This window comes from Rhinoraja longicauda, chromosome 6, assembly GCF_053455715.1.
Source record: "Rhinoraja longicauda isolate Sanriku21f chromosome 6, sRhiLon1.1, whole genome shotgun sequence".
Lineage (NCBI taxonomy): Eukaryota > Metazoa > Chordata > Chondrichthyes > Rajiformes > Arhynchobatidae > Rhinoraja > Rhinoraja longicauda.
The window spans coordinates 80,644,210-80,669,440 of record NC_135958.1 but is presented as its reverse complement, the minus strand read 5'-3'; the positions used below and the strand labels follow the sequence as shown (position 1 = coordinate 80,669,440).

The window sequence follows — 25,231 nt, the reverse complement described above, 5'->3', positions numbered from 1 at the left end:
AAACCAACCTCCCTTCCGCTGACTCCATTAATACCTTCTTGCTACCTCGGCAAGGCCAGCAGCCCAGACCATCACACAAACCAACCTCCCTTCCGCTGACTCCATTAATATCTTCTTGCTACCTCGCTCGGCAAGGCCAGCAGCATAAACAAGGATGGGTCGCACCCTGGCCTCTCCCCTCTCCCATCAGGCAAAAGGTACAGATGTGTGAAAATTGCAGCTTTCCTCCCACTCCTCTTCAATTGTCTGAAGAAGGGTTCCGACCCAAAACCTCATGTATCCATGTCCTCCTGAGACACACACAAAATGCTGGAGTAACAGCCGGTCAACCTTAAACCTATGTCCTCTGGTCTTCGATTCACCTACTCTGGCCAAGAGACTATGTGGATCCATTCCTCTCATGTAACCTGCATCTGCAGTCTCTGGTGTCTGTATAACTGCGTATCTGTCTCCTTTTTAGATTTGCCTGTGCTGAATGACTTGATTGCCATGGAAACCAAGCCAGGGGTACTGTTGAGACTGACCACAGACACAAGCCCTGAGCACTTTGCCCAGGCGGTGAAGTCCCACGACCCCATAGGGACAGCAGGGCATTTGGTCTCCATCGCCGCTGCCGATGGATTAAGAAATGCCCCCTTGGCCTTGCTAGCTAATCATGTGGAATCTGCTCTGGCAACTTTGGGAAGCTCTGAAGGTAGGAGTCGCTTTTGTTGAGCAGATTTATTCTGGTCACTCCGATGCAGGAAGTATGTGGATGCTTTAATAATAATAATAATAATAATCCATTTATTTTATATAGCGCCTTATCACATGCTCAAAGCGCTTTACAAAAACAATTAACATAGAAACAAACAGACAAACTATCCTGACGGAAAAGCGGCAAATACTCAACGCCAGCGTCCTCTCACGTCAGGGTCCGGCAGTAGACATTAAAAAGCACAAGACACACAGATATAATTTTTTACACAAAACAGCCATCACAGTGATTGCTCTAGGCATACCCTCACTGTGATGGAAGGCAAAGTCTTATCTCCTCCTCATTCTTCTCCCGTGGTGCCACGAGGTGATCGAGGCTCCCAACTTTTTGAAGCCCCCACCGGGCGATGGAAAGTCCCAGGGCCGAGCCGAGCAGGCCGATGAAAGTCCTGAGCCCTCACCGGGCGATGGAAAGTGCTGCGGCCGAGCCACGCAGGGCGATGAAGGGCCTGCGGGCGGGTCGATCGTACCTCGCGCTTTGTAAAGCGTGCGGAGGATTTTATCAGAATGATGCTTGGGTTCAGGAGTACAACTACAGGGACGAGTTGGGCAGACTGGCATTGATTGAGAATGATCAGCCATGATCACATTGAATGGCGGTGCTGGCTCGAAGGGCCAAATGGCCTACTCCTGCACCTATTGTCTATTGTCTAATACTGGTGGCTGAGGTGAGACCGTCAAAATTAAAGGACGTTATATAGACAATAGAAAATAGGTGCAGGAGTAGGCCATTCGGCCCTTCGAGCCAGCACCACCATTCACTGTGATCATGGCTGATCATTCTCAATCAGTACCCCGTTCCTGCCTTCTCCCCATACCCCCTGACTCCGCTATCCTTAAGAGCTCTATCTAGCTCTCTCTTAAATGCATTCAGAGAATTGGCCTCCACTGCCTTCTGAGGCAGAGAATTTCACAAATTCACAACTCTCTGACTGAAAAGGTTTTTCCTCATCTTCGTTCTAACTGGCCTACCCCATATTCTTAAATTGTGGCCCCTGGTTCTGGACTCCCCCAACATTGGGAACATGTTTCCTGCCTCTAACGTGTCCAACCCCTTAATAATCTTATACGTTTCGATAAGATCCCCTCTCATCCTTCTAAATTCCAGTGTATACAAGCCTAGTCGCTCCAGTCTTTCAACTTATGACAGTCCCGCCATTCCGGGAATTAACCTAGTAAACCTACGCTGCACGTTCTTTTAGGAAGCAGATGAGGATAAATTTCTTTAGTCAGAGGGTGGTGAATCTGTGGAATTCTGTGCCACAGACTGCTGTGGAGGCCAAGTCAGTGAATATTTTTAAGGCGGGGATAGATGGATTCTTGATTAATACAGGTGTCAGAGATTATGGGGAGAAGGCAGGAGAATGGGGTTAGGAGAGATAGATTAGCCATGATTGAATGGCGGAGTAGACTTGATGGGCCGAATGGCCTGATTCTACTCCTATTCATTACGACCTGATAGAAATGTATAAAATTATGAGAGGCGTAGACAGTCAGAAGCTTTTTCCCCAACATCAAAGACTAGAGGGCATAGCCTTACAGTGAGGGACGCAAAGTGTAAAGGAGATTGTGCATGGCAAGTGTTCTACACAAAGGGTGGTGGGTGCCCGGAACGTTCTTCACAAAGGGTGGTGGGAGCCCGGAACGTTCCTCACAAAGGGTGGTGGGAGCCCGGAACGTTCCACACAAAGGGTGGTGGGTGTCTGGAACGTTCCACACAAAGGGTGGTGGGTGTCTGGAACGTTCCACACAAAGGATGGTGGGTGCCTGGAACGTTCCACACAAAGGGTGGTGGGTGTCTGGAACGTTCCTCACAAAGGGTGGTGGGGGAAGGCAGAATCAATGGTGGTGTTTAAGTTATAATGCTTAAACACATGTTTACGTTATAAAGTTTTGTTCTTAATTGTTTACTGTAGGTCGTGTTGTTACTTGCGAGCGGAGCACCAAGGCACATTCCTTGTATGTGTACATACTTGGCTAATAACATTTATTCAATTCAATTCAAGAGGCTTTTGGATCGGCACATGGATAAGTGGTGAACGGAAGGATGTGGATTATGTGCAAGCTGATGAGAGTTGGTCTTGACATCGTGTTCAGCACAGACCTCGGCGGCTGAAGGGCCTGTTCTTGTGCCGTCGAGTTGGTTATCCTATTTTGCCGCGCGTTCCGATCGGGTCCTGCAATGTTCAATTCCACATCCTTTGCCTTCGGTATTTTAAAATTAAATTAGAAACCAGATTGGTGAATTTCTTCCCGTTGAGTGGTGAGAGGCAAATGGGGAAGCTTATTTTCAGATCGCTGCATTGATTTCTGCCAATGTTATCAAACTTGCAACACCTTTTTGTGTATTTTTCTTGCACAGGAAGATGCTTGGAGGCTGAAAGACTATCGCCAGATCGATCGGCCAAATTTATTATCGATTGCCTTGTCAGGATTCCAATAAGACTCTGTAAATCGCTTTTACAGAAGGTACCCTATTGTTTATGAATATTCTGTCGCCTGGTAGACACAAAATGCTGGAGTAACTCAGCGGGTCAGGCAGCATCTCTGGAGAGAAGGAATGGGTGACGTTTCGGGTCGCCCATTCCTTCTCTCCAGTGATGCTGCCTGACCCGCTGAGTTACTCCAGCATTTTGTGTCTACCTTCGATTTAAACCAGCATCTACAGTTTTTTCCCCTATATATTCTGTTGCCTGGTACTGTCTAACACAGTGCTTCTTAAACTCATTCACCCTTGAGTTTTTTTCACAAAATTTCATTCACTAAATTTTCGACCAAATTTTCTTATGTTTTTTTGTTAATTTTTGTCTTATTCTCCCTTGTGTATAATTTTATATAAGGTCATTCACCCTTCATGCAACCCTCTAGTTTCATTCACCCTTGGGTGAACCATCCACTGGTCCAACAAACTAGCTTCAACATCAAAAGTCAAGAGTATTTATTATATGCACCAAATATGAACTGGAATAGTGAACGTTTCACTTGCTGCAACTTGGCAGGTGCATTAAATGCAACAACAACGTTAGATATCCAATAGATTATCAGTGTTCTGTGTAAGCTAGACCATGACAATGCAATAGCCAAAGTACGTTCCGTGTGCCTACAGAATAATACAGGTGCTCCCCAGCTTCCCATGGGGCTCCGCTCCGAGAAACCCATCGGAAACCGAAAGTATTGTAAGTCGAAATGCATTGAATGCGCGCGGTCACGTGGCCGGTAACGAGCGGCGGCTCGCTGCCGTTTACACCATCGCAAGGTCGAACTGTCGCAAGTCGTACCATCGCATCCTGGGGAGTACCTGAAATATAGTCAATGTGTGGCCAAGTAATTCTCACTTCAGCAGCGTTTACGCTTTTCAGCAAAATAGAAATAACAAAATAGTTATTTAAAATATTGGATTCATTTTTTAATTTGCAGGTTTTCCTGGAACCATTTTCCAGAATAGTTGGGCAGTGTGAATCTAAAGAACTTCTACTTCAAACAGCAAAGTGTTCTTTCTGGCATCTAAACCGACTGCACGAACTGGGAATTCTTCTTGGGATCACGGAATGGAGGAGAGACTATCAATCCAAGTTGGATTCCACTGAGCTCAGGTCCATTGCATCAAAAACCGTCAGGGTGAGTCCTAAAGTCAAAGGTTTGTTTTAGTTTAGTTTAGAGATGCAGCGCAAGAAACAGGTCCTTCAGCCCACCGAGTCCGTGTCAACCAGCAATCCTGGCCGGCACACTTTAACACAATCCTACACGCACTAGGGACAATTTTACAATGATATCAAACCAATTGACCTACAAACCCTGTACATCTTTGGAGCGTGGGAGGAAACCAGAGATTCCAGAGAAAACCCACGCATGTTACGGGGTAAGGGTACAAACTCCGTACAGACAGCACCCGTAGTCAGGATCGAACCTGGGTCTCTGGCGCTGTAAGGAAGCAACTCTACCGCTGCGCCACCATGCAGCCTCTTGTTGTAATGGCATGAAGAAGCTAGCAGGTTGGTGGGCAGGCAAGGGAAGTGTGTTTAATCACAGAATCCCAGACCATGTTAAAAACGGTGCTTTATACTCCCTGATCTGCAGTCCCTGAACTTAATTCTGCCTGTCAGAAAATGGATCTCCCAAATGCAGAGTTTAAACAAAAATCTTTGATTGGAAGATTCAATATGGAAACAGGCCCCTCTGCCCGCTGAGTCCACGCCCACCATCCATCACCCCTTCACACTAGTTCTATGTTATCTCACTTTCTCATCCACTCCCTACACACTCAGGCCACTGTACAGAGGGCCAATTAACCTACAAACCCACACGCCGTCCAGATGTGGGAGGAAACCAGAGCACCCACAGGAAACCCACACAGTCACAGGGAGAACATGCAAACTCCACGCAGACAGCACAGATCTCAAGATAGACACAAAGTGCTGAAGTAACTCAGGCAGCGTCTCTGGAGAAACGGAACAGGTGACATTTCGGGTCGGAACCCTTCTTCAGACTGAACCCTTCGGTGTGAAAAAGATTTTGGACCTGAAATGTCACCTATTCCTTTCCTTCAGAGATGCTGCCTGACCCGCTGAGTTGCTCCGGCACTGTGTGTCTTCAGTATAAACCAACATCTGTAGTTCCTTCCTACACAGCACAGATCTCACTTTGGTCATTTTTATTCTGGTTAAAATGAGAGCCCAAAAATATTCGGAGTAGTTAGGATCTCATCTGAAGATCAACATTTTTACTTGTAAATGTAAATTATGTTGCAGACGGTAGATTCAGCCTCGCTCAGTAGCAGGTCTTCGTGTGTGGGTCTGAGTGATGATGAAGATGTTAATATACCCCTGGATGAATCAGAGATTGATGCTGAAAGCACATGTGCCAGTTCAGGTAAGGAACATTTAAAAACTACTTCCATCTTCCAAAAGACACTCCTTAAAGATTGTGCAGCCCTCTTACACCTCACCAAGTGACCAGCTGAATCCAGCCCTACGATCCCAAATGTGAAAACCCCACAAACTGAAACTTCATAAGTTATAGGAGCAGAACTGGGCCATTTGGCCCATCAAGTCTACTCCACCATTCAAACAATGGTGGCTGTTCTATCTTTCCCTCTCAACCCCATTTTCCTGCCTTCTCCAAATAACCCCTGACACTAACCCCTGATACAAATCAAGAATCTGTAAATTGCCGCCTTAAAAATATCCATTGACTTGGCCTCCACAGTAGCCAGTGGCAATGAATTCCACAGATTCACCACCCTCTGGACTGTCCTCTGTCCAGTCTGTGAGAGAGTTTAGAGCTAGAGCTCACAGCCTCAGAATTAAAGGACGTTACTTCAGGAAGGAGATGAGGGGAAATTTTGTCAGTCAGAGGGTGGTGAATCTGTGGGATTCTTTGCCCCAGAAGGCTGTGGAGGCCACAAGTCAGTGGATATTTTTAAGGCAGAGATAAGTAGATTTTTGATTTGTACAGGTGTCAGAGTGTAGTGTGTGTGATGGGCTGGCCTACGTCTCCAATGGTGGGGAGTGTGGTGTGTGTGATGGGCTGGGTCACATCTCCAATGGTGGGGAGTGTGGTGTGTGTGGGCTACATCTACAATGGTGGGGAGTGTGGTGTGTGTGATGGGCTGGGTCACATCTCCAATGGTGGGGAGTGTGGTGTGTGTGGGCTACATCTACAATGGTGGGGAGTGTGGTGTGTGTGATGGGCTGGGTCACATCTCCAATGGTGGGGAGTGTGGTGTGTGTGATGGGCTGGGTCACATCTCCAATGGTGGGGAGTGTGGTGTGTGTGATGGGCTGGGTCACATCTCCAATGGTGGGGAGTGTGGTGTGTGTGGGCTACATCTACAATGGTGGGGAGTGTGGTGTGTGTGATGGGCTGGGTCACATCTCCAATGGTGGGGAGTGTGGTGTGTGTGATGGACTGGGCTACACCCACTACTCTGCAATTTATTTTAGTCGTGGGCAGAGCTGTTCCCAAACCGAGCTGAGATGAACCCAACATTCTTTTTCCAGTTGCCGACGACGATGATGATAAATTTGTGCTTGCTGACGAACCAGATGACATGCCGACAACTGATGAGAAACCATCCGAGCTCACGGGTGATGCTGCTGCTCAAAATGGTGCTCTATCTGATCCTGATGACCCCTCGAATAGTGAGGAATGCTCAGTTGAGGCCATTAATGAGGAAGTCAACCAGTACAAGTCGATCATTGATGATATCAGGTCAGCATTAGTGTCATTACCAAAACATAATTAAGGCTGATCTTCAAAGTAGCCATGAAACGCTGGAGTGACTCAGTGAGACAGGCAGAATCTCTGGAGAGATGGAATGGGTGACATTTCGGGTCACCCATTCCTTCTCTCCAGAGATGCTGCCTGTCCCTCTGAGTTACTCCAGCATTTTGTGTCTTCTGTGTAAACCAGTGTCTGCATTTCCTTCCAACACATAAGGCAGATCTTCAAGTGGGAAATGGCCATTATTTCAAACTAACACAGAGTTGGCAAAACTGAAGGAACTGTGCATGTCTGTGAATTTGAAATGCGTGCAATATTTTTGGAAAGTTTGGCCAGAAGGCATTTGGGATTTATGATGCATGACTAGGGTTGCCAACTTCCTCACTCCCAAATACGGGACAAGGTGACGTCACCGCCCCGTGTGACCTCACCCCGCCCGGCCTGGGCGGCCGCCATTGGTGGAGCGGGAGCACGTGGCCGCTGGCTGGGTGGGGCGCGGGGCGGTGACGTCACCCTTTGTCCCGTATTTGGGAGTGAGGAAGTTGGCAACCCTACTAATACGGGACAAGGGCGGTCTCATACGGGACAAACCAACTTAGCCCAAAATACGGGATGTCCCGGCTAATACGGGACAGTTGGCAACCATACGCCTGATAATTTTGAAAAATGGTCGATTATTGAATTGGTGTAAATATTTGCATACATTCTTTTCGTTTAGGAAAAATGAATTTGGTATCGGGATTGAACTGAATGATGAGGGGAAGAGGCTAATGCAAATACATCAGAACCGACTAGGCCGAAGCCTTACCCGCTTATCTACCGAGCTGTACAGTAAAGACACTCACTTTGTCCTGGAACTGATACAGGTAAACTGTGTTAGCTTGTTTGCCATAGACAAACTGCTGGAGTAACTCAGCGGGTCAGGTCAGGCAGCTTCTGTGGCGAAAAGGTGACTTTTCGGATCGGCAAGGCTCTTTGGTTTATACCAGAGGGTATCACAAAATGCTGGAGTAACTCAGCGGGTCAGGCAGCATCTTTGGAGAGAAGGAATGGGTGACGTTTCGGGTCGAGACCCTCTTCAGACTGATGTCAGGGGGGCGGGACAAAGGAAGGATATAGGTGGAGACAGGAAGACAGTGGGAGAACTGGGAAGGAGGAGGGGAAGAGAGGGACAGAGGAGCTATCTAAAGTTAGAGAAGTCAGTGTTCGTACCGCTGGGCTGTAAGCTGCCCAAGCGAAATATGAGGTGCTGTTCCTCCAATTTGCGGTGGGCCTCACTATGGCACTGGAGGAGGCCCATGTCAGAAAGATCCGACTGGGAGTGGGAAGGGGAGTTGAAGTGCTCAACCACCGGGAGATCAGGTTGGTTAACGCGGACTGAGCGAAGGTGTTGAGCGAAACGATCGCCGAGCCTGCGCTTGGTCTCGCCGATGTAGAGAAGTTGACATCTGGAACAGCGGATACAATAGATGAGGTTGGAGGAGGTGAAGGTGAACCTCTGCCTCACCTGGAAAGACTGTTTGGGTCCTTGGATGGAGTCAAGGGGGGAGGTAAAGGGACAGGTGTTGCATCACCTGCAGTTGCAGGGGAAAGTTTATACCAGCATCTGCACTTCCTTTCTGCACACGTAGTTTATTTTTGCCATTTTCCTCATTCATCTTGCAGAGTTAACATGACCAGAAAATAAATATTGCATACTGAAATGAACACATGTAAAGAGCATGTATCATTTCAAAGCCAGCGCCTTTTCACTTTCCCTTCAGTTATCACTGTTATACCCCATTATAGAACAGTGCAGCACAAGAATGTTCCCTTCTGCCCACAATGTCTATGCCACACATACTGCCAAGACCATCTTTTATCTGCCTGCATGTGATCCATATTCCTCCATTCACTGCATATCCATGTGCCTGTCCAAAAGTCTCTTAATCACCACTATGGTATCTGCCTCGACCACCACCCCCGGCACCACGTTCCAGGCCCCCACCACCCTCTGTGTAAAAAAATACTTGGCCCATGCATCTCCTTTAAACCACCTCTGGCAGCATGTTCCTGGCACACACCACTCTCTGCGTTTTAAAAGTAATCTTTCCCCCACACATCTCCTTTAAACTTTGCCCCTCTCACCTTAAAACTATGCCCTCTGGTGTTTGATTTTTCCATCCTGGAAAAAAGGTTCTGAATGTCTACTCTTTCTACGCCATCGTTGCCATAACTCTGAGATACAGCTTGCCTGGTGGTTGCTAGTTACCCGTTGGATGAAGGCTGCAGCAGAAAAGGGTCCCCGGTCGTCTTGGACTCCATGCCACTGGATCCTGACCCAGGACTGTGTGGTGGCTGTCTGTGCACCAGTCTCCCCACGTTAAACGAAGTCACGCACAGCCGTCCTCCGTGAGAGGACAGTCATACTGGCTTCGAGTGACCGCCGATGATGAGATACCTGTCGGATCGCACCTAACTGTACGGTCCACAAAATTACATGGGCTACGGCAGATGTGTGTAATAAGAGGACATAGGCTCAGCACAAGACATAGGGGATGTGGACAGGTTTTGAGGGAGAACGTTTTCATTTAGAGGCTGTCCCATGGAACCCGCTGTCTGTGGGGGTGATGGAGGCACGTACTTTCACATTTTTTGGTGGCTTTTAGATAAGGGCCTTCTACAGATAGGTACATGCGGAGCAGCTCGGACCTGGTGGGCCTGAGGTGGGTGTCTGGAACGAGCTGCCGGAGGAGGTAGGTGGGGCAGGTATGTTTAAGAAACAGCTAGACAGGTACATGTATTGTGTAGGTAGGAACTGCAGATGCTAGTTTAAACCGAAGGCAGACACAAAAGGCTGGAGTAACTGAGCAGGGTCAGGCAGCATCTCTGGAGAAAAGGAACAGGTGACGTTTTGGGTCGAGACATCGAAGAAGGATGTCTGAAGAAGGGCCTTGACCTGAAACGTCACCTGTTGCTTTTCTCCAGAGATGCTGACTGACTCACGAGTTGCTCCAGCCTTTTGTGTCTGTCTTAGGTACGTGACTAGGATAGGTTTGGCCAGGGTGAGTGGCTCCCTCTCCCCTCTCCTCTCCTCCCCTTGCCCGGCCCCGGAGGAGACTCCCCGCCCGCCACAGCCCTGGATTTACCCTGGGATCTCGCTGTGCGCTTTTGGAGTGGGGGAGGGAGGGTGCTAGACCAATGCAGGAGAGGTTTGGACCCCACGGGTCGTCTAGTTAGTTGTAATTGTACCTCCCATCTCGCCCTAGAATGCTGATGACAACAGCTACCCACCGTTCGATGATGAAGCAACTCCTAGCCTGCTGTTTGTGGTGGAACGCGACTGCATCATTCTCCTCAATAATGAATGCGGCTTTGAGGAGAAGAACATCCGAGCCATCTGTGATGTGGGCTGCAGCACCAAGGGGAAGCACAAATACGGCTACATAGGTAGGGGTTGGTGGAATGGTTCACAGGACTCGTGTGTGCTAAACATTCGATAAGTAATTAAAACAAGATGCTATTTAATGTGGAATGAAACCGTACCTGTCTAATTACATTGTGACATTCAGCTGGGTGCGGTTTCAGAACAATTAAGATGGAATGCGACGATGGATTCATGAGAGAGTGCAGATATTTAGGAAAGAAAACTGCAGATGCTGGTGTAGATCGAAGGTAGACACAAGATGGTGGAGTAACTCAGCAGGTCAGGCAGCATCTCTGGAGGGAAGGAATGGGTGACCTTTCGGGCGGGACCCGCCCCCTCCCCTGACATCAGACTGAGGAAGGGTCTCAACCCGGAAACGTCACCCATTCCTTCCCTCCAGAGATGCTGCCTGACCCGCTGAGTTACTCCACCATCTTGTGTCTACTTTACAGATGTTTAGTTGGTTGTCACGTGTACTGGGCTACAACGAAAAGCTTTTTTGTTGCGTGCTATCCAGTTAGCAAAAAGACTGCACGTAATTACAGTCAAGCCGTCCACAGTATACAGATACAGGATAAAGGGTATAACATTTAAGGTCATAAGTGATAGGAGCAGAATTTGGCCATTCGGCCCATCAAGTCGACTCCGCCATTCAATCGTGGCTAATCTGTTTCTCCTAACCCCATTCTCCTGCCTTCAAATTCAGAGTCATAGAGTGATTCAGTGGGGAAACAGGCCCTTCGGCCCAACTTGCCCACACCGGCCAACATGTCCCAGCTACATTACTCCCACCTGCCTGCGTTTGGTCCATATCCCTCCAAACTTGTCCTATCCATAATAATAATAATAATAATACATTTTATTTATATAGCGCTTTTCATATACTCAAAGACGCTTTACAGAGATTTTGAGAACATAGGGAAATTAATAAATAGATAAATAAGTAAATAAATAAATGAACAGAGAAAGGAGACAGTACCTGTACCTGTCTAACTTATTCTTAAACGTTGGGATAGTCCCAGCCTCAACTACCTCCTCTGGCAGCTTGTTCCATACCACCACCATCTTTTGTGTGAAAAAGTTACCCCTCAGATTCCTATTAAATCTTTTCCCCTTCACCTTGAACCTATGTCCTCTGGTCCTCGATTCCCCTACAAGAGATTCTGTGTATCTACCTGATTTATTCCTGTCATGATTTTGTACACCTCTATAAGATCACCCCTCATCCTCCTGCACTCCAAGGAATAGAGACCCAGCCTGCTCAACCTCTCCCTGTAGCTCACACCCTCTAGTCCTGGCAAATTCAAACGAAAAATAGTGGTGGGTTTCTCTCTTGTGTTACCTGTAAATGAAGGTTGTATACATTTTGCTTGCTTATTGAATCAATCTGCACAGTGTACAAAATGTATCTATTGTTGTATGCCAATAAACTTGCAGAATAACTGCAAGTTTAGTTTTTAGTTTAGTTTAGCGATACAGTGCAGAAACAGGCCCTTCGGCCCACCGAGTCCAAGCCGACCAGCGATCCCCACACTACACACGCACTAGGGACAATTTACACATACACCAAGCCAATTAACCTACATACCAGTACGCCTTTGGAGTGTGGGAGGAAACCGAAGGTCTCGGAGAAAACCCACGCAGGTCACGAGGAGAACGTACAAACTCCGCACAGACAGCGCCCGTAGTCGGGATTGAACCCGAGTCTCCGGCGCTGTAAGGCAGCAGCTCTCCCGCTACGCCACCGTGCCGCCCAAGTTAGAATGAGCTGCGAGTAGATTCATGTTTTTGTTTTACAGGTCAGAAAGGCATTGGATTTAAGTCGGTTTTCAAAGTTACGGACACTCCAGAAATCCACTCTAACGGTTTCCACATCTGTTTCGACAAGCTGAGTGGACCAATGGGATACATCCTTCCTCACTGGGCTGACGATGAAAGGCCTGTGGAGTTAACCGGCTCAGAAGCAGGGAAAGCAAGGTAATATTTAACAGCGGAGAAACAAAACAAGAGGCTGCAGATGCTGGACACGTGAGGGGAAAACAACACAGGAACTCAGTGGGTTTGGCAGCATATTTAAGCTGAGAGGAGGGAGATTTATTGGGAACTTGAGGGGCGACCTTTACACTGAGAGGTTGGGGGGTACATGGAACGTTACTGCCCGAGGGAATCATTGATGCAGGTACCAAAACATAATTTAAAAGACATTTGGACAGATACCTGGGTAGGAAAGGTTTATCGGTATATGGCCAAACTGGGGCAAGTGACTAGCTTTGATGAACATCTTGGTCGTTGGAGCATATTTCCGTGCTGTATTACTCTGCTTAGCTTAGTTTAGAGATACAGTGCGGAATCAGACCCTTCGGCCCACCGAGTTGGCGCCGACCAGCGATCCCCGCGCACTAACACTATCCTACACACACTAGGGACAATTTATAATTTTACCAAGCCAATTAACCTACAAACCTGTACGTGATTGGAGTGTGGGAGGAAACCTGAGCACCTGGAGAAAACCCACGCCACCTATCCATGTTCTCTAGGGATGCTGTCTGACCCGCTGAGTTATTCCAGCAATTTGTGTCTTTGCTTGGTAAACCAGCATCTACAGTTCCTTGTTTCTGTAATATACTGATGAGTTTTCTGAATTCATTGTCCTTTACGTGTTTAATTTTAATTTTTCTCAGGTGGACAACAAAGATTGTTCTTCCACTCAAGCCACAGAACCAGCAAATGCAAAATTTATTCCACGACATTGATCCATCGCTGCTCCTGTTCCTGCACAGACTCCGTTCCATTACAATCATTAACAAGGTGATGTTTTTAAAATGTTTTTGCTCATCGTAAGCTTAGAATTGAAACATTCCCTCATTTTATCCAGTTGGGATGTTTAAGAAACATTTTGAAGAGAACTTCTTATGTGGAGTTTGCCACGTAGGAGGAATTTCTTTAGCCAGAGGGCGGTGAATCTGTGGAATTCATTGCCACAGACGGCTGTGGAGGCCAAGTCAGCTGATATTTTTAAGGTAGAGATCGATAGATTGTTGATCAGTGCGGGTGTCAGAGGTTATAGGGAGAAGGCAGGAGAATGGGGTTAGGAAGGAGAGATAGATCAGCCGTGATTGAATGGCGGGGCAGACTTGATGGGCCGAATGGCCTAATTCTGCTCCTATCACTTATGAACAAGTTGAAAATAGCACATAGCAGCTTATTTTCTACTACACAGGATACCTAGAAGCACAACTAATACATTATAGCACCGCTACCTGTGTACTGATCCATAAGCTAAATCGTGTGTCTTAATTTTATTCAGTAAGTTGGAAAAAAAATTTAAGCAAAATATTATCTAAACAGGTAAAGGGCCAGGATTTTGTTGTGACTCGGAAGGATCTTGCGAACAACATCTTGGAGGTGAAACACAGGACAGGAGCTGATCACTGGCTGGTAGTCAAGAGTACTCTTGAAGCAACACAGGTCAGTTATTGTTCATTCTGCTACTCAAGCTCTGTGTGCTGTCTGAAGAAGGGTCTTGACCCGAAACATTACCCACTCCTCTCCAGAGCTGCTGGCTTGTCCAGCTGAGTTACTCCAGCATTTTGTGTCTATCTTCTGTGTAAATTGAGAGTGACTTATGGAGAATCTCGAGCAACAAGACAAAGTGCTGGGGGAACTCAGCAGGCAGGTGGGACTAGTGTAGATGGGGCATGTTGGTCGGTATGGGCAAGGTGGGCTGAAGGGCCTGTTTTCTACGCTGTCTGGCGCTATGACTAATAAAGATTTTAAATGGGAAAATACTGGCTGAGAATTAAGCTCTTCAAAAGATTGCCGCATCGATGTATTACGTGAGGTGTCTTTGCCAATGACCCACAAAGTGGTAGAGTTGCTGCCTTGCAGCGAGTGCAGCGCCGGAGACCCGGGTTCCATCCCGACTACGGGTGCTGTCTGTATGGAGTTTGTACGTTCTCCCCGTGACCTGCTTGGGCTATCTCCGAGACCTACGGTTTCCTCCCACACTCCAAAGACGTGCAGGTTTGCAGGTAAATGTAAAAATTGTCCCTAGTGGGTGTAGGATAGTGTTAATGTGTGGGGATCGCTGGTCGGCGCGGACCCGGTGGGCCGAAAGGGGAAAAGATTTCATAGGAATCTGAGGGGCAACGTTTCCACACAAAGGGTGGTGGGTGTATGGAACGAGGTGCCAGAGGAGGTAGTTGAGGCTGGGACTATCACAACATTTAAGAAACAGTTATATGGGTTTGGAGGGATATGGACCAAACGTGGGCAGGTGGGACTAGTGTAACTGGGACATGTTTGGCCAGTGTGGGTAAGTTTCCACTCTATGACTCTTCTGTCCTGATGTACTGGATGACAAGGATCAATGCAATCTTGCTTCTGTGTTTGCAGATTAAAGACAATGTGGAATGCACCGAGTTGGCTCTTGCCTTTAAACTTGTCACTGAGAAGAGGAGCCGGGGACCAAGGAGCCAACCGGAGAAGCAGCCCGTCTTTGCCTTCTTGCCCTTGAGGAGCTTTGGGTTCCGCTTCATAATACAAGGTCTTTTAAAACATTTAATAACAGTCTCACAGACACAAAAAGCTGGAATAACTCAGCGGGACAGGCAGCATCTTCTGGAGAGACGGGATAGGTGACGTTTCGGATCTCGACCCTTCTTCAGTCCGAAGAAGGTTCTCGACCCTCAACATCACCCATTCCTTCTCCAGAGATGCTGCCTGAGTTACTGCAGCTTTTTAAACATAGAAACATAGAAAATAGGTGCAGGAGGAGGCCATTTGGCCCTTCGAGCCAGCACCGCCATTCATTGTGATCATGGCTGATCATCCACAATCAGTACCCCGTGCCTGCCTTCTCCCCATATCCCTTGATTTCACTAGCCCCTAGAGCTCTATCTAACTCTCTTTTAAATTCGTCCAGTGAATTGGCCTCCACTGCCCTCTGTGGCAGAGAATTCCACAAATTCACAACTCTCTGGGTGAAGAAGTGTCTATTTTTGGTTTAAACCAGCATCTGCAGTTCCTTCCTCATTACAAGCTGGAATAACTCAGAGGGCCAGGCGGCATCTGTGCAGAAAAGCAACGTTTTGGGTCGAGACCCTTCTGCACCTAGTCCTTCTCTTGGGAGATGCTGCCTGTCCTGCTGAGCTATTCCAGCATTCTCTGCATAGCACCATTTTTGTTGCAATCTGGGTGCTGGTGTTGAAGAGGTGAAACACTAAAACGTAATTTTAAATCAGGTCATCGTTATGGTGTCAGGGGTTACGGGGAGAAGGCAGGAGAATGGGGTTGAGAGGGAATGATAGATCAGCCATGCTTGAATGGTGGAGTAGACTTGATGGGCCGAATGGCTTGCTTGTGTTCCGATAACTTATCAACACCACAGCCAGACATAAAAACAGCTTTTTTTCTGCGAGTAGTAGCTCTACTCAATAACCAAAAGTCTGTAGTCTCTTTTTGCTCTGGTTTATTTCACTCACATGTCCAACCCCTTAATAATCTTATACGTTTCGATAAGACCTCCTCTCATCCTTCTTGGCCAATAAACCTATTCATTCATTCATTGCTTTTTAATGTAATAAGTCATTTGGGTTTAAAGGAGAATAACACGAGCTGGTGTTTTAGTTAGTTATTCCAGTTTTTGGTCTCTCTCTCTCTCTGTGAACAGGTGATTTTGACATACCGTCCTCCCGTGAAGACATTGACCGGGACAGTCCGTGGAACCAGTGGCTTCGTTCCGAGATACCACAGCTCTTTCTGAAAGCCATGGAAACATTCAATGTAATTGATGCATGGTTTTTAAAAAAAAATTATTTCTCAAATAACAGCATGTTTTCATTTTGGTGTTTTCTGAAATTGGGGACGGGTTAATGTAGTGGTTTAAAAGTGGGATCATTTACAGCATTGGAGACGCAAGAAACTGCAGATACTACAACCGAGAGCAAAAAAACACACAGTGTTAGAATGGTCCCGACCCAAAATGGCGCCTGTCCATTCTCTCCACAGATGCTGCCTGATCTTTGAGTTACTCCAGCACTTTGTGTTTCACTCATTTACAGCATTGATATGTTTGAACTTAGTCAGAGCTGAAATTACCATCTATAAAGCCTGTTTATTTCACAAAATGCTGACTCAGCAGGTCAGGCAGCATCTAGGAGAGAAGGAATGGGCGATGTTTCAAGTCGAGACCCTTCTTCAGACTGATGTCAGGGGGGCGGGACAAAAGAAGGATATAGGTGGAGACAGAAAGATAGAGGGAGAACTGGGAAGGGGGAGGGGAAGAGAGGGACAGAGGAACTATCTAAAGTTGGAGAAGTCAATGTTCATACCGCCGGGCTGCAAGCTGCCCAAGCGGAATATGAGGTGCTGTTCCTCCAATTTGCGGTGGGCCTCACTATGGCACTGGAGGAGGCCCATGACAGAAAGGTCAGACTGGGAGTGGGAAGGGGAGTTGAAGTACTCAGCCACCGGGAGATCAGGTTGGTTAAGGCGGACTGAGCAAAGGTGTTGAGCGAAACGATCGCCGAGCCTGCGTTTGGTTTCGCCGATGTAAAGAAGTTGACATCTAGAGCAGCGGATACAATAGATGAGGTTGGAGGAGGTGCAGGTGAACCTCTGAGTCACCTGGAAAGACTGTTTGCTCCTTGGATGAAGTTGAGGGGGGAGGTAAAGGGACAGGTGTTGCATCTCGTGCGGTTGCAGGGGAAAGTGCCCGGGGATGGGGTGGTTTGGGTGGGAAGGGACGAGTGGACCAGGGAGTTACGGAGGGAACGGTCTCTGCGTAACGCAGAAAGGTGAGGGGATGGGAAGATGTGGCCAGTGGTGGGGTCCCGTTGTAGGTAACAGAAATGTTGGAGGATAATTTGTTGTAATTTGATGACTATAAAGTCTGCATCAACTCAGTTCTTTTGTCTTCATCCAAACTCTAATCTGGATGCCAATTGTCACAGCCACCAAAACACCTCAGTAGCAATAACTTTTATATTTATTTGGCGGAAGCTCCCTCTCAGGTTATTGTATAACGGTTTGTAATAGGATTATAATTTATGTATAGGTAACAGCAGTGCTTTTTGAAGACATAAGGTGCCTGTAACACGGTAACAATTTAAACAAATTGATGACGTTTACATTATCAGAGGTGCACGTAGTAAATGCACTGGGTAACAGTTTGGTTGTGGAGAATGGGTGACACAGTGGTAGAGTTGGTGAACAGGTTTGATCCTGACCTCGGGTACTGTCTTGTCAGTGTGGAGGTTGCATATCCGTGACCTGCGTGGGTTTTCTCCGGGTGCTCTGGTTTCCTCCCACATTCCAAAGACGTGCAGGTTAATTGGTTTCCTAGCGTGTAGGATAGTGCTCGCGCATGGGGGACTCGGTGGGCCGAAGGGCCTGTTTCCACGCTGCATCTCTAACACTAAGACTAAAGTATAACGGGACTCTCCGTTGTGTAAAATATCAGGAAGACCTTAGTTTAGTTTAGTGATACAGCATGGAAACAGGCCCTTCGGCCCACCGAGTCCAGACCGACCAGCGATCCCCGCACATTAGCTCACTGGGGACAATTTACATTGATACCAAGCCAATTAACCTACAAACCTGCACGTCTTTGGAGTGTGGGAGGAAACCAAAGATTTTGGAGAAAACCCACGCAGATCATGGGAGAAAGTACAAACTCCACACAGACAGCACCCGTAGTCGGGATCAAACCCGGGTCTCTGGTGCTGTGAGGTAGCAGCTCTACCCGCTGCGTCACTGTGCCACCACTTTACAACGCACTTTACAACGAGTGAGATATTTTTTGAAGTTAATTCCTGCAGAAAGCATCATGATCCAAGTTTCCTTTGAATACCTTTACAGAACCATCCCAGCTTTGATGGTCTTGAGGGACTCTGCCATTTCCTGCCATTCATTCCGCTACCAGACGAGATCTTGGATTTCTTCCGACCTGTTGCCGGGCAAATTATTCAGATCCTTAGAGCAAAATCCTGTTTGCCAATAGCAGAAGACAAAGGTGAAGTATATTGAAGCTGAGTAAATGGGAATTAAAATTGCAATTCATTCATACAATCCAGCTTGCTGAATCATTCGAAACATGAAAAATACACTGCCAATAGCAAAATGCAAACTAATGTTGCAATCCAGGTCGACCTTTTATAATTGAGATCTGGTTTTTGATTTGATAGTTTAGTAATATATTTGTTCTGCATAGTTAGTCTCTTTCTTTCTCTATCCCCACCATCTTTCTCCTCTCTTCTCCCTCTCCTCTCTCCCCATCTCTCCCATCTCTCCCATCTCTCTCTCTCTCTCTCTCTCTCTCTCTCTCTCTCTCTCTCTCTCTCTCTCTCTCTCTCTCTCTCTCTCTCTCTCTCTCTCTCTCTCTTCTCTCTCTCTCTCTCTCTCTCTCTCTCTCTCTCTCTCTCTCTCTCTCTCTCTTCTCTCTCTCTCTCTCTCTCTCTCTCTCTCTCTCTCTCTCTCTCCTCTCCTCCACCTCCCTCCCTCCCTCTTCCCCCTCCCTCCCTCTCTCTCCCCCTCCTCTCTCCCCCTCCCTCCCTCTCTCTCTCTCCCCCCTCCTCCCCCCCTCCCTCCCTCTCCCTCCCTCTCTCTCTCTCCCCCCCTCCTCCCTCTTCCTCCCTCTCCCTCCCTCTCCCCCCTCCCTCCCTCTCCTCCCTCCCTCCCCCCTCTCTCTCTCTCTCTCTCCCTCTCTCTCTCTCTCTCTCCCCTCTCTCCCTCTCCCCCCTCTCGCTCTCTCTCCCCCCCCCTCTCTCTCTCTCTCTCTCTCTCCCCCCTCTCTCTCTCTCTCTCTCTCTCTCCTCTCTCTCTCTCTCTCTCTCTCCCTCTCTCCCCCTCTCTCTCTCTCTCCCCCTCTCTCTCTCTCTCCCCCTCTCTCTCTCTCTCCCTCCCCCTCTCTCTCTCTCCCCCTCTCTCTCTCTCTCTCTCTCCCCCCCTCTCTCTGTCTCTCTTCTCCCCCCCTCTCTCTCTCCCCCCCTCTCTCTCTCCCTCTCTCTCTCCCCCCTCTCTCTCTTTCCCCTCTCGCCCCCCCCATTCTCCCATCTCTCTCCTCCCTCCCCCTCTCACTCCCCCTTTCTTTCTCTCTCCCTTTCTTTCTCTCTCCCTACCCCCCTCTTTGTCTCTCTCTCCCCCTTTCTTTCTCTCTCCCCCTTTCTTTCTCTCTCCCTTTCTTTCTCTCTCTCCCCCTCTCTGTCTCTCTCCCCCCTTTCTTTCTCTCTCCCTACCCCCCTCTTATCTATCTACTCCCCTTTCTTTCTCTCTCCCTACCCCCCTCTTTGTCTCTCTCTCCCCCTTTCTTTCTCTCTCCCCCTCTCTGTCTCTCCCCCTTTCTTTCTCTCTCCCTACCCCCCTCTTTGTCTCTCTCTCTCCCCCTTTCTTTCTCTCTCCCCCCTCTCTGTCTCTCTCCCCCTTTCTTTCTCTCTCCCTACCCCCCTCTTTGTCTCTCCCCTTTCTTTCTCTCTCCCCCCTCTTTGTCTCTCTCTCCCCCCCCCTTTCTTTGTCTCTCTCTCTCCCCCTTTCTTTGTCTCTCTCTCTGTCTCTCTCTCTCCCACTCTCTGTCTCTCTCTCACACCCTCTGTCTCTCTGTCCCTCTCTCTCTTTATTGCAAGCACTGCGTGGTATCTGCAGCTGGTAGCTACACATGAAGCCTGCAGTTTGTCGATTAATCTGGTCTTCATTCTGTTGTTTTCCCGTTGCAGCTGGCAGGATTGAATACAGATTAACCCTCACAGATTGCCATCACACATGATATCCTGGTGCAGGAGGTGATCACCGCAGAACTACTGGACAAGCACCCTGAGCTTGGCTTACCTCAACCCAGTGCTTCAGTCTTCTCTCAGTCCTGCCCTGGCTTCTGCACTTGGTGTACACAAACTCAGCAGCACCGACATCTTTGCAGTCACCAAAGCCATTGCCAAGGAGCTTGCAGAGGCCGACTCTACATTCAATGGTACCAAACTCAACCTTCTCTTGTGGGTAATAAGTTATCCAAGATGGTCTGATCCCAAAGCAGCATTTTGGCACCGGGTGATCAATGATACTTTATTGAGCAACTGGGCTTGTATACACTGGAATTTAGAAGGCTGAGAGGGGGATCTTATTGAAACATATAAGATTATTAAGGGGGTTGGACACGTTACAGGCAGGAAAACATGTTCCCAATGTTGGGGGAGTCCAGAACCAGGGGCCACAGTTTAAGAATAAGGGGTAGGCCATTTAGAATTGAGATGAGGAAAAACATTTTCAGTCAGAGAGTTGTGAATCTGTGGAATTCTCTGCTCAGAGGGCAGTGGAGGCCAATTCTCTGAATGCTTTCAAGAGAGAGCTAGATAGAGCTCTTAAGGATAGCGGAGTCAGGGGGTATGGGGAGAAGGCAGGAACGGGGTACTAATTGAGAATGATCAGCCATGATCACATTGAATGGTGGTGCTGTCCTTGAAGGGCCGAATGGCCTCCTCCTGCACCTATTGTCTATTGTCACATGTACCTAGGTACAGTTAAATGTTTTGTTTTATGTACACCCCGGTAAAATCATACAGCAGACCTCACCTAGGCAGTACACAAGTGTCACCACGTTTTGGCGCCAACCAAGTAGTTACTGTCTACTTTCGATTTCTTTGAAAAGTCTGAAGAAGGGTCTCGACCCGAAATGTCACCCATTCATTCTCTCCCGAGATGCTGCCCGACCCGCTGAGTTACTCCAGCATTTTGTGTCTACCTTCCATGAAACAATCAAGTCAGTATGCTTTCTACTGTACGCGTGCAGTACATAAGAGTGTTAGAAAACAGTGTGGAGATTTTTAGATGCGACAATTTTATCTTTAACATGTTCGTGGGCACAGGAAGTTCAGTGTGTCCTTGGGTAGTTTTAAACCAAAACTTGACAGTAGACAAAAAAAGCTGGAGTAACTCAGCGGGACAGGCAGCATCTCTGGAGAGAAGGAATGGGCGACGTTTTCAGGTCGAGACCCTCCAGTTCTTTTTACGGAGGGAAGGAGGAATCACAGAGGGGAGACGATGTTGTTGAACTCTCGTTGGAGAGAGGAGAACTTCTTCAAAGTAGACACACCTTGAGGAGATTTCGCAGTGGAGCGGACAAAATGTGTAAGAAAGAACTGCAGATGCTGTTAAATGGAAGATAGACACAAAACGCTGGAGTACCTCAGCGGGACAGGCGGCATCTCTGGAGAGAAGGAATGGGTGACGTTTCGGGTCAAGACCCTTCTTCAGACTGAAGGGTCTCGACCCTGAAACGTCACCCATTCCTTAAACCAAAAGTTATTGTGTTTTACGAACTAATTTTGCAAACAGGCAACGTGGGCACCGAATCAAACACTGCCTGTTCACCACTGTCGATGTTTTTAATATTAGTAAAAAGAATGTGCAGATTACAACGAAATGTGAAAGGTGCAGGGGGCAAAAGCAAGGAAATCTAAACATTTTGCAGTATTTAGAGCACGTAATTGAGCTTAGACACAAAATGCTGGAGTAACTCAGTTAGCAGGGTCAGACAGAGAAAAGGGATGGGTGATGTTTCGGGTCGGAATCCTTCTTCAGACTTGAGGGACTTGAACATCTCTACAGTTTTGAGTGTTGGAAGGAAGTGCAGATGCTGGTTTACACCGAAGATAAACACATAGTTCTAGAGTAACCCAGTGGGTCAGGTGGCATCTCAGAAGAACATGGATAGGTGACATTTTGGGTCGGGACCTTTCTTCAGACATCTTTAGTCACCTTCTTCACTCCCGCCTCGAAACGCCGTCTATCCATGTTCTCCAGAGATGCTGCTGAGTTACTCCAGCATTTTGTGTGCCTACAATTTTGAGCTTCTACAAAATACTATTGTGGTGCTCTCTCCAAATTTACAATTCTAGACAGGTGCTCATCTCTTCCTTGAAAGATTTGAAACATAAATTTAGGAGAATAAAAAACTTTAGGGCGGCACGGTGGCGCAGCGGTAGAGTTGCTGCCTTACAGCGAATGCAGCGCCGGAGACCCGGGTTCGATCCCGACTACGGGTGCTGTCTGTACGGAGTTTGCACGTTCTCCCCGTGACCTGCGTGGGTTTTCTCCGAGATCTTCTGTTTCCTCCCGCACTCCAAAGACGCACAGGTTTGTAGGTTAATCGGCTCGGTAAATATAAAACATTTCCCTAGTGTGCGTAGGGTAGTGTTAGTGTGTGGGGATCGCTGGTCGGCGCCGACCCGGTGGGCTGAAAGGGCCTGTTTCCGCGCTGTATCTCTAAACTAAAGTGAAAACTTTAATTGATTTACCTCGAACATTTTTTGATACTAATAGTGAAAACTTTCCCTGATTTAGATGATAAGATGAAGAAAATTGCGAAGTTGTTGGTGTGCAATCATCGTAGCCTTGAACACGGGTACGGGAACATGGATCAATTAATTGAGGATCTGAAATCCATTCCAATCATTCCTCTTGCCGATGGAAGCATGGCAGCACGGAAAGACCAGGCCATATTTTTCCCCCTTTATGATAAAGAGAACGAACAGTTTACAAGGCCGACTCCAGGTAATTGCTTCTGGTTGTTTCTGGTTATGGATAATAATAATAATAATAATAATAATAATGCATTACATTTATATAGCGCTTTTCTAAACACTCAAAGACGCTTTACAGGGTTTACTAAAACATAGAAAAGAAAAGAAATAGATAAATAAGTAAACGTACAGAAAAGGAAAAAGAAGGTGAGGTGACGGTCAGTGGTTGAAGGCAGTGCTGAACAGGTGGGACTTCAGTGATGTTTTGAATGTGGTGAGTGTGGAGGAGTCTCTGATGGTCTGAGGTAGTGAGTTCCAGAGGGTGGGAGCAGCGATGGAGAAAGCCCTGTCCCCCCAGGATCTGAGTTTGGTCCGGATGGGGGGGGACAGGAGGTTAGCAGCAGCAGAGCGGAGGGTACGGGTGGGAGTGTGTCTGTGGAGGAGGTTGGTCAGGTAGGATGGGGCCAGGTTATGGAGGGCTTTGTAGGTCATGAGGAGGATTTTGTACTGGATTCTCTGGGGGATGGGGAGCCAGTGGAGCTTGTAAAGGACGGGGGTGATATGGTCACGGATCGGGGAGTGGGTGAGTAGACGGGCAGCGGAGTTCTGGATGTATTGGAGTTTATTGATGATTTGTGCAATGGCCAACATTTTGTTGCTTTGCAGATTGGTGAGTGTATCCAAGGTCTTTAGTTTAGTTTCATAAGATCATAAGTGATAGAAGAATTAGGCCATTCGGCCCACCAAGTCTACTACTCCATTCAATCATGGCTGACCTATCTCTCCCTCCCAACCCCATTCTCCTGCCTTCTCCCCATAACCTCTGACACCCGTACTAATCAAGAATCTATCTATCTCTGCCTTAAAAAAATCCACTGACTCGGCCTCCACAGCCGTCTGTGGCAAAAAAATCCACAGATTCACCGCCTTCTGAGTAAAGAAATTTCTCCTCATCGCCTTCCTAAATAGCTTCCTTTAATTCTGAGGCTGTGAACTCAAGTCCTAGACTCTCCCACTATTGGAAACATCATAAGGCCATAAGTGGTAGGAGCAGAATTAGGCTATTCAGCCCATTGTCTACTCCACCATTCAATCATGGCTGACCTACCTCTCCCTCCTAACCCCATTCTCCTGCCTTCTCCCCATAACCTCTGACACCCGCACTAATCAAGAATCTATCTATCTCTGCCTTAAATATATCCACTGACGGCCTCCACAGTCTTCTGTGGCAAAGAATTCCACAGATTCACCGCCCTCTGACTAAAGAAATTTCTCCTCATCTCCTTCCTAAAGAACATCCTTTAATTCTGAGGCTGTGCCCTCTAGTCCTGGACTCTCCCACTAGTGGAAACATCCTCTCCACATCCGCGTTATCAAGGCTTTCACTATTCTTTATGTTTCAATGAGCTTCCCTCCTCATTCTTCTAAACTCCAGCGAGTACAGGCCCAGTGCTGTCAAACGCTCATCATATGTTAACCTACTCATTCCCGGGATCATTCTTGTAAACCTCCTCTGGACCCTCTCCAGAGCCAGCACATCCTCGATTATTGTTACGTATGCCAAGGTACAGTGAAAAGCTTTGTTGTGTGCTAACAGATCAGTGGAAAGATAATACATGATTACAATCGAGCCGTTCACAGTGTACAGATACATGGTAAGGGAATGACATTTAGTGCGAGATAAAGCCAGCAAAGTCTGAACAAAGATAGTCCGAGGGTCTCCAATGAGTTAGATAGTAGTTCAGCACTGCTCTCTGGTTGTGGTGGGATGATTCAGTTGCCTGATAACAGCTGGGAAGAAACTGTCCTTGAATCTGGAGGTGTGCGTTTTCACACTTCTGTACCACTTGCCCGATGGGAGAGGGGAGAAGAGGGAGTGGCCGGGGTGAGACTGGTCCTTGGTTGTGCTGCTGGTCTTGGGAAAGAGTGGGTGGAAAGAGCCAGAGCAGTCCTTGAAGTAACAAATGTAGATCATGGCACTGTGGTGCAGCGGGTAGAGCTGCTGCCTCACAGCGCCAGGGGCGCTGCTGTCGCGTGCTGTCAGTGTGGAGTTTGCACGTTCTCCCTGTGACCGCGTGGGTTTCCTCCGGGTGCTTCGGTTTCCTCCCACATCCCATAGATGTGCAGGTTTGTAGGTTAATTGTCCCTCTGTAAATTACCCCCAGTGTGTATTGAGTGGATGAGAAAGTGGGATAACGTAGAACTAGTGTGAACGGGCGATGGATGGTCGGCGTGGACCCAGTGGGACGAAGGGCCTGTTTCCAAGTTATATCTTTCAATCAATTAATTAAAAAATCTTATCATTAATGTAAGTCCTTTTTAAATTTGTACCTGGCGG

The 25,231-nt window shown here is 47.6% G+C and overlaps 1 protein-coding gene across 1 annotated transcript in view; it reads left to right on the top strand.

The window, feature by feature from the left end:
- LOC144594664 (uncharacterized) overlaps nt 1–25,231 on the top strand; it is a 104,623-nt gene that overhangs the window by 43,587 nt on the left and 35,805 nt on the right. Inside the window, 17 exon segments of the mRNA XM_078401485.1 lie at nt 461–694; nt 3,119–3,225; nt 4,174–4,374; nt 5,505–5,625; nt 6,756–6,966; nt 7,697–7,844; nt 10,227–10,407; nt 12,184–12,361; nt 13,066–13,192; nt 13,733–13,852; nt 14,780–14,930; nt 16,056–16,168; nt 18,245–18,398; nt 20,095–20,117; nt 20,119–20,187; nt 20,189–20,345; nt 22,715–22,924. Of these exon segments, the coding sequence (XP_078257611.1) occupies nt 461–694; nt 3,119–3,225; nt 4,174–4,374; nt 5,505–5,625; nt 6,756–6,966; nt 7,697–7,844; nt 10,227–10,407; nt 12,184–12,361; nt 13,066–13,192; nt 13,733–13,852; nt 14,780–14,930; nt 16,056–16,168; nt 18,245–18,398; nt 20,095–20,117; nt 20,119–20,187; nt 20,189–20,345; nt 22,715–22,924 (2,505 nt within the window).